The sequence below is a fragment of the Gorilla gorilla genome, chromosome 4 (genome assembly GCF_029281585.2).
Source record: "Gorilla gorilla gorilla isolate KB3781 chromosome 4, NHGRI_mGorGor1-v2.1_pri, whole genome shotgun sequence".
NCBI classification, from domain to species: domain Eukaryota; kingdom Metazoa; phylum Chordata; class Mammalia; order Primates; family Hominidae; genus Gorilla; species Gorilla gorilla.
Genome location: NC_073228.2, coordinates 10,394,558 through 10,408,847, shown reverse-complemented (window position 1 = coordinate 10,408,847; position 14,290 = coordinate 10,394,558). Strand labels below are relative to the sequence as shown.

Sequence of the window (14,290 nt, the reverse complement as noted above, 5' to 3'; positions counted from 1 at the left end):
CGGTGTCTGCTCTTTCACAAGCCACAGTGGTGCCCCCACACCCCTTGCACAGCTGAGGCTGACAGGGTTGGATGGTGCCACTGCTCTGGACAGACAGCAGCCCCGCGGAAGGCCCCTCAGGCTCCCAGCCTCCTGAGACCTGCTGGCATCCAGCTGAGGGTGGGGAGATGAGTCCTGCAGGCGACCCAGATCTGTCAGCTCTGGGATCCCTGTGGCCTGTGATGGCGAGTGAGGGGCTGGCACAGCCCTGGGCACACACCCCTCCCCCAGGCATGTGAACACAGACCCTGCACAGTCCTCCGCCCACTCAGCTAGGGCCTGCTTGGGAGTCCCCACGGGCTGGTCTAGCCCCTCACTCTCCGAGCCCTGATGCTCAGAGCAAGACACGGGCACAAGCGCTGTACAAAGGTCAGAGCCAAAAGCTCCTGCCCAGGGGTGGCAGAGGACAGCTGGCTCGCTTGGCCCCAGCTCTCCCAGCAAGCACGGGGCCATGGCCCTATTGAAAAGGCTGGGTTTGGAGTGTCACCACCCACTGAAAATGCTGGGTTTGGAATGTCTCCACCCGCTGAAGAGGCCGGGTTTGGAGTGTCATCAGGGGGGCCGTGCTCCCTCAGATGTGGCAACCACTGAGGGAGACAAACCCTGACTAGGAGCACCCCACAGGCCCCTCCCACTCCACAGAGAGGAACGCAGGAGAGAGCCAGGCAGGGGCCCCAGGCCTCCCAGACACCCCCTTGGAGCAGAGCCCTCCTCAGGGGTAACTGGGGCACAGGGACACGTCTTCCTTGGAGGCCACCCCGGTGGTGGGGGCTCCCAAGCAGCGCCATGGCTCTGGAAGGAGCCCAGTGAGAGAGGGTGGGAAGGGGCGAGAAAAAACAGCCGAGGCCTGAAGTTTCACAGACAGGGTCGTTTGTCACAGCAGAGAAGCACCTCACGGCTCCTACCCGCACTCATCGCGGACAGCGCCTGCAGCGGGAGCGGCGCGAGCACCCTCCCCAGATGAAAACACCAGCACCAGGAGGTGGGCCGTAGCCCAGGCTGAGGGAGGAGACTGGGGGCTGGGGCTCAGGGTGCCCCCCGGGCCACAGCGCCACCCTGAGTGGCCCTGAAAATAGTGCACAGTGCTGGGTACTGCCCCGGCCGGAGGCACCTAGTTGTTGAGCATTGCGGCCACAGGCCACCCGATGGCCCTTCCTTGGTGTGGCACGAGGCCACGGGCACTTGCAGGAGCTCCCTGCATGCTGTTTTGTGCTTTGGTCTCAGGGAGCACCCTCCTACCTCGGGGTCCCAGAGTGGGCAGCCGGGCAGGTGTGAACAGTGTGACAAGGGTACCGTGGGGCACCTGGTAGTGCCACCCAGAGGGGCAGCCGGTGCTCCTGATGGTGTGGCAGCAACAGTTACAAACTCACCCCAAGTCCAAACCCCAGAAATCCTGTTTCTCTGGCCCTCCGGGTCCAGAATGCACTGCACTGCCTCCTGGCCTCAGGGGCTGCTGCGGTGGCGGGAAGGCTGCCCGGCAGTGAGGAAGGCGAGTGCAGGGGCTGCGGCCGCGGTCAGAGAAGGAGAGACACCAGCAGAGGACGCGAAGCTGGACCGGCCAGGTTCAGAGCCCGCCTCGGTTGCTCCCAATCAGAATCTGCTTTGTGCTCCACGGCCTCCAAGCACTTTCATGAGTGTTCTGCTCCTACGTGGCCAGGTCCTACCTTCCCTGACGGCTCTGGCCAGGCCAGCTCGGTTTTCCTCTAACCCATGAGGCCTGGGGGGCTGTGACAGAGGCTGGAAGCGTGGCCAGAGCCCAGGGGCAGGCCCGCCTGGTCACAGCAGGATGAGGCTGGGGTGGCGCAGCTGCCGGTACACCTGCAGCAGCCTCTGGGCGGTGGCACAGGAGCTGGCCTCATCCTCCGTGCATAGCCGGTCGCGCAGGGTCTGCACCTCCCGCAGCAGTGTCTGCAGGTGAAGCAGACACAGCTCAGGCCTCCACCTGGCCCTGGGGATGTCACTGGGTACCTCTGGGGGACCCACCACTCGCAGGACCCTACTTGGGAAGTGGCAGGTGATCCGAGGAAGAACACTCATCCGGAACCTTAAAACATGGGACACGCAGCCTGGCCTGGACGCCCAGCCCCTCAAGTAGGATGAGGGGCAGGAACAGCCATGGCCGCTCGGACTTTGCCCCAGGCCCATGGGAGCGAAGCCCATGCGCTGTGAGGACTCTGCGGCCCCAAGTGACTGGAGAGGGGCCTGGCGATGGGCGCTCCTGGCTACCCAGGTGAAGGGGACTGCCCGGGGAACCGGGTGCTCACCTCGTGGTTGGCGTGGATCTGGCGGAGATACTGCACACGGAGATCAGGAGCGCTGGAGCCCTGGGCGGCCTGCTCTGTCACCATCGTCTGGGGGGGGACACAGGAGACATACTGGAGAGGGTGTGCCCCAGCACCTGCCCCCACACCTGCCCCCACACCCCTTGGAACAGAGTGACCCTCTCCCTCTATCTGCCTGGTGCTGCCTCCCTGCCTGGCACCACCCCCACCTCCCTGCCTGGCACCCCCCGCCTCCCTGCCTGGCACCACCCCCACCTCCCTGCCTGGCACCCCTCCCCACCCCAGGGCTTTGCTGTTTTCCACCTTGCTGTTCACCTCGACTTCCTGCCCTCCAGAGCGGCAGGGCACAGAGCCCCTGGCCTGACAGTTTCTTGGAGGCGAACTCGTTTGGTTCTTTTCTCTCCACTGCTGGGATCTTCCCTGTCCCCAAGAGCCACACTCTGTGCAGATCCAGACCTGCCTACTGCCCCCTTCTCCCATCCTGGGCTTCAGGCCTGAAGGCCGCTCAGGAGAACAGACCAGCCAGGGAGCTGCCTCGGCATCTTGTGCAGAGACCCTGGCCTGGCCATTCACTCATTCACGCAGCCCAGCCCAGTGTGGGCTGTGGCACTGGCTCCCTGGGCTTGGATCTAAATTCCCAGATGGGACCAGGTGTGGTGGCTCAGGCCTGTAATCCCAGCGCTTTGGGAGGCCGAGGCAGGCGGATAACTTAAGGTCAGGAGTTCAAGGCCAGCCTGACCGACATGGTGAAACCCCATCCCTACTAAAAATATAAAGAAATTAGCCGGGTGTGGTGACAGAGCCTGTAATCCCAGCTATTCGGGAGGCTGAGGGAGGAGAATTGCTTGAACCTGGGAGGCAGAGGGTGCGGTGAGCAGAGATCTCACCACTGGACTGCAGCCTGGGTGACAGAGCCAGAGCTCTATCTCAAACAAACAAATAAAACTAAATTTCCAGATGAGCCTGGGCAGTGAGGCTCCTGCAGGCTCTTGGAGCAAAGCAACTGCGAAGAGCTCACGACACCCTGAGGGGCAGCACTGGCCTGCCTGGGGCTCCAGAAGTGCTGGTGGCTGCACTGTGTACTGGGCAGGGTCCTGAGCACTCCTGTTCGTGGGGCGGGCACCTAGCTGTTGGGGGACACTAAAGTCTGCGGCCCGAGATGAGATCTGTGTCCAGGAGGCAGCAGCAGTGCATGGGCTCCTGGGCGCTGACTCAGGCCCCCCGGATTCATGCGGAAGCCCTAGTGCCAGCACTCAGAGCCTGGCTGTGTCTGGAAATAGGGTATCTGCAGATGATCAAGATGAGGTCACTGGGGTGGGTCTGACCCCACACAACTGTGTCCTTGTAAGAAAAGGGATATCCGGACACAAACCCAGGGGCTGGAGCTCTGCTCTTGGCAGGGGATGGGACTTTCTTGGGGACCAGATGGCCCAGTGGGCAGTTTCCTCTGACAGGCAACCCCTCAGCTCTGGAGAACCCCCTGGTGCCCCCAGCACTCAGGACTAGACCCCCAAGCCCAGGCAGCCCCATCGTGGTGCCGTGAGATCACGGGGGTCATGGTGCTGCGTGACATGCTCATCAGGGTCATGGCAGTGTCACAGTGCAGGGCACAGGGTCCTTGCACCAAATGAGATCTCTGGGTCATGGTGCTGCGTGAGTTGATGTGTTCATTGGGGTCGGCCATCTGAGCCACCTGCCAGGGCTGGGCAGAGCCACTGTTCACAGAAAGGCCTGGTCTCCAAGCATTACCACAGTGCCCACGGGAGTGGAGCTGGCGTCAGGCTGCAGGCCCTGGGTCTCAAGGTTGGGCAGGCCTGGGCGTGCACGTTGATAACAAGCCCAGGTGGAGCTAAGGCAGGGACCACCCCTAAAAAGAAACTCCAGAACCGGTTTCTAGGGTCGCTGCAGACCCACCATATGGGCCAAAGCTGCGCTACAGTCCTAGCGGGCGGGCGTGACGGATGCCTTCCCGCGGGCACGAGCTTAGACTTTAGCTTGGAACTTGGAGAGCTTCTTCTCAGATCTGGCAGCTGCTGACCCAAGCTGGCTCTGGGCACAGCATGGAAGCAGCTATTCCTGTGCCAGGGAACTCCTGGGGCTGTGAGTGGGGGGAACTGCAAACTCCACTCTCTTGGCAAAGATGTGGAGGCTCCTACCACCTCGTTCTAGGATCCACGCCCAGGCCACGGCCTCTGCAGGCAGCCTCTGCCCAGCCAGAGAAGGGAGGAAACCTTGGGCTGACCTCGCAGGTCACAAATAGAAACCCACTGGCCTTGTAGCCCAGGCAGTCCTTGGACTCACAGGTGCCCAGGGGGTGACGGCACACCTGGGGAGCGGCATTGGCCTCCTGAGAGGGTCCACCCCATGCCTCTCATCGCCCACAGCCCCACTGCACAACACCGCACTCAGCGGCAGAGCGGGCTTGGATCTTCCTACAACTCCCTTGCAGGGAGCCGCAGACCCCGTGGCCAGCAGCTACAGGGTCCCATGCAGGGACCTTAGTGAGCGACCCACAGATCCTGGCCACCTTCCCGAGAGGGCCAACATACCTGCATGCGCCCGACAACGGCATGGTGCGCCCTGCAAATGTCGGCCAGAGAGGAGCTTTCCACTTGAATCTCCACGGCCTGGATGGGCCCTGCTGGGCACAGGTCGGTCATGGCCACCTGCAACACACGAGCCACCTCACTGCCTGCCTATGGCACTCCCACCTGCCCAGGGGGCTCAGGCTACACAGGAGCCTCCCCAGCTGGCAGCACGTGAGGCCCTGAGATGGTCCCAACCCCCTGCCCTGGGCTGTCCTATACCCTGAAGGAGCAGAGCTCAGTACCCTGGTTTAGCTTTTTCCACCTGAAGAACCAGCCACCAACCAATGGCAAGAACCTGCTCTGTACCCAGATGTGTCCAGGAAGACACCACCCTCAGACCTGTGGAATTCACGCAGGGCCTCGAGCCAGACTGGGGCCTGCTCCAGAAGGAGGGTACTACTGTGACACACCTTGTGGACAACCTACACGTAGATCCTGCCACGCCCTTGGGGGGCCCAGATCCGTCCCCCCACACCAGGCATCACAGATCACCTCTGGCAGCAGGGTTAGGGCATCGCTGTGGGCACTGGGAGCTGCTGGGCCTATCTATGGGACACCCACCTTGTCCCTTAGGAAGGTTGGACTGAGCTGAGCTGGACAACAAATGGCAAGAACAGGCCAAGAGCCAGGAAGCCGGGCTTATTCTGCACACACAGCACATGAGGTGAGACGCCAGGGGCCTGGGGAGCCCAGAGAGAACACAGTCACCTGTGGCTCTCCCATAGGGGCCGCCAGCACCGACCTGCAGGGCCACCAACAGACCCCAGCATCAGGGCTGAAAGGGCTGTGTAGAGGGCAGCCAAGGTACCCGAGGGCCGAGGCTTGATTCCAAGTGCAGACTCTGGGCCGGGCACAGTGGCTCACGCCTGTAATCCCAACACTTTGAGAGGGTGAGGTGGGCGGATCACCTGAGGTTAGGAGCTCAAGACCAGCCTGGCCAATATGGTGAAACCCCCGTCTCTACTAAAAACACAAAAATTAGCTGGGTGTGGTGGTGGGTGCCTGTAATCCCAGCTACTCAGGAGGCTGAGGCAGGAGAATCGCTTGAACCCAGGAGGCAGACGTTGCAGTGAGTCAAAATCGCGCCACTGGACTCCAGCCTGGAGACAGAGCGAGACCTTGTCTCAAAGAAAACCAAAACCAAGTGCAGACTCTGTGCCCCAGGCAGCCTTGCCCATCCTCAGGGACACACGTGTCCTGGCAGCCTGGGCTACCCTGCAAGAGCCTTTGCTGGTGGGACTTGAGAGTGTGCTGGAGGCACCACAGTCATGAGTCTCTGGAAAGGCGTGCACGACAGGGGCTGGAGACCAGCAGTGCCATTTGCCATTCAGCGGCTTCCGTGACGGGTCTGGAGCCCTCTGGCAGTGCAGAGGGTAGCGGGGCTGCTGCTCCTGGGGTACAGGTGTTGGTGGCAGCACTGTGGAACCCGCTGTGACTTCAGTCCCGTGCAGGGGAAGGGGGCCCCATGGCAGACAGGGATGGACAGGGCCAGTCCTTGGGGATCTAAGCTGCAAGGCCCTCCCTGCCTGAGTGGGGTCTGCTTGGTGCGAGGGGAAACTGTCACATCAGAGTCCTCCGGGAAGCTTGGGAAAAGGCTGCCAGGCCCCCACCCAGGGTGAGGGGTCCTCCCGAGCTCCGGCCCAGGGGCCCCACCCCAAGAACTGCTGGTGCCGTGGCTCGTTTCCCTGAACCCCTGCTTGCCTCTCGGACGATGAGGTGAACGTTGGCACCATCAGGGGCCACTCCCTGGATGGAAGATAGCGCTCGGGCCCTCACGACGTCCACAGCAGCATTTTCAGCAAGGAGCCACTGCAGGGTGGCACAGCACAGGGGCACGCCTGGAAGGGAGGCATCAGCCGAGAGCTCAGCCCGATCCTACCAGGTGGGCATCTGCATAGCTGCCCCAAAGTGCCCTTCCCAGAGCCATCTAAGCATCCCAGCTGTCCCCAGCCCCACCCTAAGCTGCGGCGTGGCCAGCTGACCCAGAGGAAGGAGGCCACTGCTCAACTTTCTCTGCTGAACAAGTCCTACGATGGGTGGTGGCAGTTACGATCTGTGGAAGGTGAAAACCTCACTTTGGGGGACCTGGTAATGCTCCTCGGGGCCGATGTTAGGAGCAGGCAGCTCCGCCCGGCACTGGGCAGAAACACCCCAGGAGATGGCTGCGGCTACCCTCTCTGCACAAGCCCAAATCCAGAAACCATCCAAATACCCATCTGCAGCAGAACGGTGACATCTACACCTGCGACACAGAGGGTCTCACACACATGGGGGAGCAAAGGACAGACACAAAGAAGGGACCGCACACTCCATTTCGTGGAGCTCACACACGCCTGATGAACGGTGCTGGGGCTTTGGGGTGAGCGCAGCTGCCTCCCTCCCCGGGTGCCCGCACTGTGAAGCTCACAGTTTGCTCCTTTGTGACTCTTCTGTATTTAGGTTACGCTTCCATATATAGGTTTAAAAAACATAACTGAAAAGAAATACATGGTGAGAGGGCTCCACATAAGGCCAGAGCCCAACAGCGGAGAGAACGCAGGCAAAGCTCATTTCCAGAGCAGAGCTCGCTGGGCTGGGGGGCCAGGATGCCCCAGGAGCAGCTGGGAGAGGGAGGAACAGCCCATGTCCACAGGCCCAAGGTGGGTGGGGTGAAGTGGATCATGCAGGTAATCCCAGCATTTTGGGAGGCCCAGAGGAGACCAATTGAGGCCAGGAGCTCGAGGCTGCAGTGAGCCACGATTGCACCACTGCACTCCAGCCTGGGCAACAGAGCAAGTTCCTGTCTCTTAAAAAAAAAAAAAAATCCCCAAGGCTGAGCAAAGCCAAGCAGTGCCACCAACCTGAGTGGCCGTCCTTCAAGGCAGCTCTGAGCAGCTCCGCCGACACCTTGATGGAAGCCACAGATGGGGGCAGGTACTCGGCCCGCAGGGAGGCGGGTCCTGCTGGCTGGCTGCCAGGCTCCCGACAAGTTTCCAGAAAAGTGGCCACAGGGTCTCGGGTGGGGCCGAGTGGGGAGGGGGCCCGTGTGTGTGGCGGGGCCAGGCCAGGGAAGCGCAGACACTGCAGCATGTCCACTGTGTGCCTGCTCAGGGGCAGGCAAACACCCTCTTGCTCGGGCAGGACGTCGGAGGGGCACTCATCCAGAAAGGGGTCCTCAGAGTCTGAGGGGGCAAGGGCCCCGCCCACCACCTCCCTGAGACTGTAGAACAGCGTGCAGGACACGGTCACGGGCAGGTCGAGCCCGCCGTTCTCACCAGGGCCCAGGGGTAGCGTCACCTCCCGCCGAGCACCGGGGCCGAGCTGGTCCACGGGGATGGTGTAGGTGATGGCGGAGCAGGCCGAGTCCAGGTCGAGAGCACAGGAGCTGGTGAGCACCTGGATGCACAGGGTCCACCCCTGGTCCAGGCTGAAGTTGCTGCTGTTCTCTAGCACGCAGGTGGCCATGAGCACATCCTGTGTCTGCAGGCGGCTCCAGGTGGTGCTGGTGGTGCAGGAGATGGGTCTGGGGCCCGTGCCGCTTGACAGCAGTGCACAGCTCACATTCATGGCCTCGTTGAGGCTTGTCAGTGCCTTGTTCCGCTGGTCAACCGCTTTCTTTAGAAAAGACACTCTGCGAAGGACAGACATGACCCCCGGGGCGGGGGGGGGACACCCACAGCACCAGGTGCCACATCTTGACTCAGGCCTGGTAGGCACCGAGCCTGGCTCCACGACAAGCACACGGTGGGTGTGGAGCCACGCCAGAGAGTGAGCCCCCGCCCCAGGGGCATGTTTCTCCTGGTCCCACCCACACCAAGCCTCTCTGGAAGCTGCCTCCAGCCATCTGACCTGACCTCTCCTCTTGGGCCACAGGAGGAAAGAGGACAGAGGATGAAGCTGGTGCTCCGGGGGCCTAGGCTAATCTGCCAGGTATGAGAAGCCCACCACCCACATCTGGGCCACGCAGGGGCCAGGTGGTGCATTACCCCACCCTTGGCTCCCCACAATGCTCCTAGCGGGCCTCTTTTCTCCCTTGCAGCCTTCACAGTGAAAACCAGGGGGGTCGCAGGCACTACAGAAACAGCCCTAAACCACAGGGACCTGGAGTGACAGGCCCCTCGCTCTCGGGACCCCAGTGGTTATGTGAGGGGAGCAGGGGAGGCTGCGCGCACTCAGTGTGTTCTCTCTGAACGTCCCGAAGCCAGTGCTGCGGGAGGAAAAGCACACTGGATCCTGTGCTGAGAGCAGGGAGGGTGAGGACTCAGCAGGGGACGTCTCCCGTGCCCCACTAGGGAGAAAGGGTGGGCTGCTGGGGGGCAGTCCCGGCTTATCTTCCAGAGGCAGCCGGGTAGCCTGTCACCAAACAGTGGGACGCATGAGGCTCTCAAGACATCTTAAGAGGACAAGTAATGGCCGGGCACGGTGGCTCACGCCTGTAATCCCAGCACTTTGAGAGGCCAAGGCAGGCAAATCACCTGAACCCAGGAGTTCGAGAGCAGCCTAGGCAACATGGTGAAATCCCATCTCTACTAAAAATACAAAAATTACCCGGGCATGGTGGCAGGTGCCTGTAATCCCAACCACTCAGGAGGCTGACGCGGGAGAATCGCTTGAACCCAGGAAGCGAAGGTTGCATTAAACCGTGACCGCACCACAACACTCCAGCCTGGGCAACAGAGTGAAATTCTCTCTCAAAAAAAGAGGCCAAGTAGGGTCGGGCCCGGTGGCTGACGCCTGTAATTCCAGCACTTTGGGAGGCTGAGGCAGGCGGATCACAAGGTCAGGAGATCAAGACCATCTTGGCTAACAAGGTGAAACCCCGTCTCTACTAAAAAATACAAAAAATTAGCCGGGCGTGGTGGCGGGCGCCTGTAGTCCCAGCTACTTGGGAGGCTGAGGCAGAAGAATGGCGTGAACCCAGGAGGCGGAGCTTGCAGTGAGCCGAGATCACACCACTGCACTCCAGCCTGGGTGACAGTGTGAGACTCTGTCTCAGAAAAAAAAAAAAAAAAGAGGCCAAGTAATGGCCTGGCCTGGACCGTTGCCACCCGAGGACACCCAGACCCAGGACGACCCCACACAGGGACGCTACCTCCCGAGGATGGCAGCACCAGCCTCTACCCGGTCCGAGCTGAGCTGCTCACCTCTCAGAGATGTTGCCAATTCCAGACAGCAGCTCCTTTATTTTCCGACCTGCACTCTCTGTGGTCATCCTGGCTGGGCCAGGCATCTCAGAGTCCAGGTCCAGGCTGCAGGTCATCAGGCGGCCTTTGGCGGACAGGGCCAGGAGCTTGGTGCCACCTGGTGACAGACACACATGGGGCCTGGTCAGTGGCTGGGAGGGGCAAGCAGCATGACACTCGGTGGTGTTTCCCTGGACTCCAGGAAAGCAGTTGGAAGATGGCCAAGGCCAGTGTCCAGTGAGGAAGAGAAAGTCCCAAGGCAAATGCACTGTCCCCACCCTGGGCTTCAGTCAGTGGCCCCGAGCCACGCCATCTCTGATCCCACCCGTAGCCCTCTCTTCCGCAGTGGAGACAGTCTGGCGTTTCCCTTCAAAGCCCTTCTCTCCTGCTGTGTATGTATTTTCTGTGGCGAGATTTATTAGCATGCTCACAACATGAGCACACTTGGGGAAGTGCCCTGGTAGGAGGTGTGTGGCTCTATTCCTCTCACCCCAACACTGGGCGCACACAGCTAAAACCCTCTCTGGCTTTTTCTGTGGAAAACACAAAACTAGAATTCCACAATGCCATCTGCCTTTGGTCCAGAGCAGACTCACGGGCAGGCCACACCATGACACGAGCAAGCGTTTGAAGCCTTTGGAAGAAAGGCAAGTCCGGAACAGACCTCCCTGGGCTGCTTGCCACATAAGGCCTGCCAAGGAGGCGCTTGCAGCGGACCCCCAGGATGCAGTTTCCTCCAAGTCCACAGCCAGCAAGCAGCAAACTCAGATCCTACCAGGCCCAGGGCCACACCCTAGACCCCAGAGGCAGAGCAACAGGTAGACCCACCACCAGCCCCTGGCTTGACCTTGAGACAAGAAGAGACTTAACCACTAGGCTGTATCAGCACCCGTCAGCCTTGCAAAAGAATAAGCCCAGGAAAGGAAGGCGGCCTGACAGTAGCAGACAGCCAAAAACGGTGCTCCACCCTGGGCTCCCATTTTTCATTTTAGACAGCAGCTCATACCTTCATGCGTCCTGGGAGATGCGGACAGCGAGACGACACTGCAGATGTTCAGGCTGGCTGGGCACAGCATGGGGGGCAGGCCTCCCGGGCCTTCTTCGGGCTGCTCAGGGCCCAGCGGGGTGCTTCCCCGAGACAGATCCACCACACAGAGGTCAGAAGGGGTGCTGTGGTACACGCGGCCACCCCCGCCACAGGCAGCGCAGAGCACAGGGCCTGGGAGGCAGTACTCCCGCAGCTCAGGCACCAGCTTCCCGGACTCATCCCAGCTGGCCTTGATGGCCAGCATCCGGCCGTGGTGACCAAAGGCCACCAGGCAGTCACAGTGCACATCCTCGTCAGGCAGAAAATTCTCTGCAGCTTCTGCAGCCTGTGGCTCTGTCTTCAAGGCTCCTATGAAGATGACGGGCTCCTCCAGGTGATGGAGGATCTTGACAAGGGCATTTGGGTCACCAGGGGCTGACCTGGAGGTGACCAGGGCCTTCAGGATCACACAGCAGAGCTGGCCATCAGGGAGACCACAGAGGACCACAGGTGACTGCAGGAGGGTGGCATCAGCTCCAAAGAGGAGCCCGAAGAGGGCGTCCTCCAGCGTGAAGCCCCCGAGGAGGTCGTGCGGGACCCTGGAGCCTGATGGTGACACACAGCACAGCACTGGAAGGAAGTGGGGGGCTGCAGGCTTTCCTGGGACCCCAGCTGGGGGGGTGTAGGAGGACAGCTCCACCTCACCGATCTGGCCTCCTGGCCGGGGGTCCTCCCCAGGACAGGGCTGCTCAAACAGCTGCATCTTCCATCGGGCAGGGCCCTGCACCAGCGTGACCAGCACACTGTCCAGCAAGGTGAACGCACACAGCGCAGCATCGGGAAGGATGCAGGCATCGGGGTCCACAGGGATCACGGGGGAAGGCTGGTCACCATCCTCGCTGTCCCTGTCATCCTGGCTCGTAGACCTTTGAGAACAGGGACGCATTGGTCAGGCCTGGGCAGGGTGGGATTCCCAAGTTCTCTTCACAATAACCTGGCATGGAGCAGTCTGGCTCAGGGGTTCCCGCAGTGACCCCCAAGGCCGCTCAGCAGTCCATCTGCCACATGGCCTCCCACCTTCCCCACGAAGGATACTCTTGACAGGAAGTACCAGGAATCCAAAATCAGCGTGAACGGACACCTGTCAGCATAGAACCGTCAGGCTGAGGCTCAGGCTGCAAAGTGCACAGGCTGCCCCCTCTACAGCCTGGGCCGCGGTCAACAGCTGCTGGCTCTGCACTGAAGACAGGCCTGGCTGCCCGGAGCTCGCTTCCTTCCAACCCAGATGGTGTCCACTGATCACTGACTCGGGGTCACGGTGCCTTTGCTGTCTCCTCCCTCCAATAAAGACCCAGCCTCGGGGGCGTGTCTCACCAGACAGCACCGGGCCACCAGGGCCCACACGACAGGATCCCGCGCCCCGCCGTGGGCTTAACCATGTGAACCCCACTTACTAAGGACTGTGAGCAAGACATTTGCAGAAAGAGTGCTGGGGGCAGGGGCTCCGGATATGGTCAGGGATGGCGGCCGAGGCTTCAGAGCTGGCGGCAGCCCGGGTCCCCAAGCGCGATGAGGTGGGGCTGCTCGCTCTGAAGCAGTCCGGGGGCAGCAGGAGTGTGCGGGAGGGAGGCCGCGGGCCCGCCCTCACCTGCTCCTGCCCGGGTGGTCCAGCGACAGGCAGTAAAGGCCCCTCCGGGCGCACAGCGCGTACAGCAACCTGCGCGGCGCCAGCAGCTCCAGGTGCCACACCTGGTCGGGGAACCGGAACGCCGCCTGCGGACCGGGGCGCGGGTCAGGCCGACGCGACGCGCGGGCCCGCGGTCTTCATTTTCACGTGAACCGCCGCCCCCGCCCGGTCCCTCCCGCCCCCGCGGGCCGGCGCTCACGGTCAGCAGCCCGCCCTCCTGGTCGTACACGTAGACGAGCTCGCTCCCGGTGGACAGGAAGACCTCTGCCTCATGGCACAGCACGCGGGGCTTGCCCGCCGCCAGGCCCCCGAGAGGGCAGCAGAAGCCCGCCAGGTAGCGGACCCGCGGCGCGGCGCCGGCCATCCTGCGCGCGGGCCCGTCAGAGTGAGGAGCCCCGGCCGCGCGGCGGCGGCTCCGCCTCGGAGCGCTTTACGGCAGCCCGCTGTGCGGCGCGACCTTCGCCGTAAAGCGGTCGGCGGTGCCGGGGGCGGGCCGGAAAGGACGCGCTGCAGGGACTCCGGGGGCTGGGGCGGTCGCTGGGACCCGCGGGGAGCAGGGGAGCCTTCCTAGGGGCCGCGGCACCGTGCCGCAGGTCGAGGTTGACCCGGCCGGGCTGGTGGGAGCCCTCGGCGGCTTCATGGCCCCGGCTGCTGCACGGGTTCCCCAGGGTGGGGAAGCGGGTCCTGGCCGAGCAGAGGTTGCTCTTGGGCGGGGCGTCTCCCCAGAGCAAGCGCTCAGCTCCTCGGGCTTTTGCGTAAACGCCTCGATTCTCTGGGCTCTCGGAGAGCAGCTGGGTCCTGCCGGAGCACACTCCAGCCGGGAACGGGGTGAGGCAGCGCCGGCTCTTGTCGTCCTAGGGATGGGTCTCTGCCCTGTGCTCTGCGAGCCGCCCCCGGCCGCCCCCACGTTCAGGGCCCAGCGGAGTGAGCCAGCTTAGGTGGAAGTGCGTCCCTCCCTCCGTGGCTGAACACGTGGGGACAGGGAGTACACCAATGGGGTTTCTGGGTTGGGGGCAGAGGACAAGAAAATGACTGTGAGCCAGGGCAAGACACCTCCACCGTCTCCCTCCTGGCAGCTCTCCACTTCCTCCAGGAGAGAAGTACTGACCAGAGAACGCCCGTGGAGGGGCCTGCAGTACGGACACCTGCTCCATGCCCGGAAGAGAGCGGAAACCAGGCACACCATTCACAAGTAAATGACCAAGGAACCCCGCCCCCGGCCCGCCTCCCTCCGTTTAAGAAGCCAATCTGAAGAGCGCTAAGGCCAGACACCCTCGAGGGAGAGTCTAGGGGCAGGGCTGCAAAACTGGGCTTGGAAGTTAGGCAGACATCGTGGAGTCCGGGTGCACCTGCTGGAGCACAAAGCACCACTTGCAGACATCCTGACCGCCCCCCTTTGAGGTTGGGGTGGGGACTGACCCCAAGGCAACGGGGATGTCTGATTCTGAATGTTGGGTTAGACAGACTCAAGTGCGGCACCTGGAGTCAGTTCCTTGCTCCTCTCT

At 62.2% G+C, this 14,290-nt stretch overlaps 1 protein-coding gene across 6 annotated transcripts; it reads right to left on the bottom strand.

Annotated features, from left to right (window-relative positions):
• Window positions 1-892: 892 nt before the first annotated feature.
• FAAP100 (FA core complex associated protein 100) lies at window positions 893-14,004 on the bottom strand. Of its 6 annotated transcripts, none has more exons than XM_055389445.2 (9): window positions 12,985-13,983; window positions 12,747-12,871; window positions 11,078-12,024; window positions 10,033-10,189; window positions 8,164-8,390; window positions 6,611-6,747; window positions 4,871-4,987; window positions 2,304-2,390; window positions 893-1,947 (listed from the first exon to the last, which is right to left on the bottom strand). In XM_055389445.2, exons 1-9 carry the CDS (start codon window positions 13,147-13,149, stop codon window positions 1,816-1,818), a joined length of 2,094 nt encoding a protein of 697 aa, XP_055245420.1. In that variant the 5' UTR covers window positions 13,150-13,983; the 3' UTR covers window positions 893-1,815. The 6 variants fall into 6 exon arrangements, with proteins under 6 accessions (XP_055245420.1, XP_030867505.1, XP_055245418.1 ...); XM_031011645.3 differs by having other exon boundaries at window positions 8,164-8,519; window positions 12,985-13,979; XM_055389443.2 differs by having other exon boundaries at window positions 7,750-8,390; window positions 12,985-13,979.
• Between the last annotated feature and the right edge of the window lie 286 nt (window positions 14,005-14,290).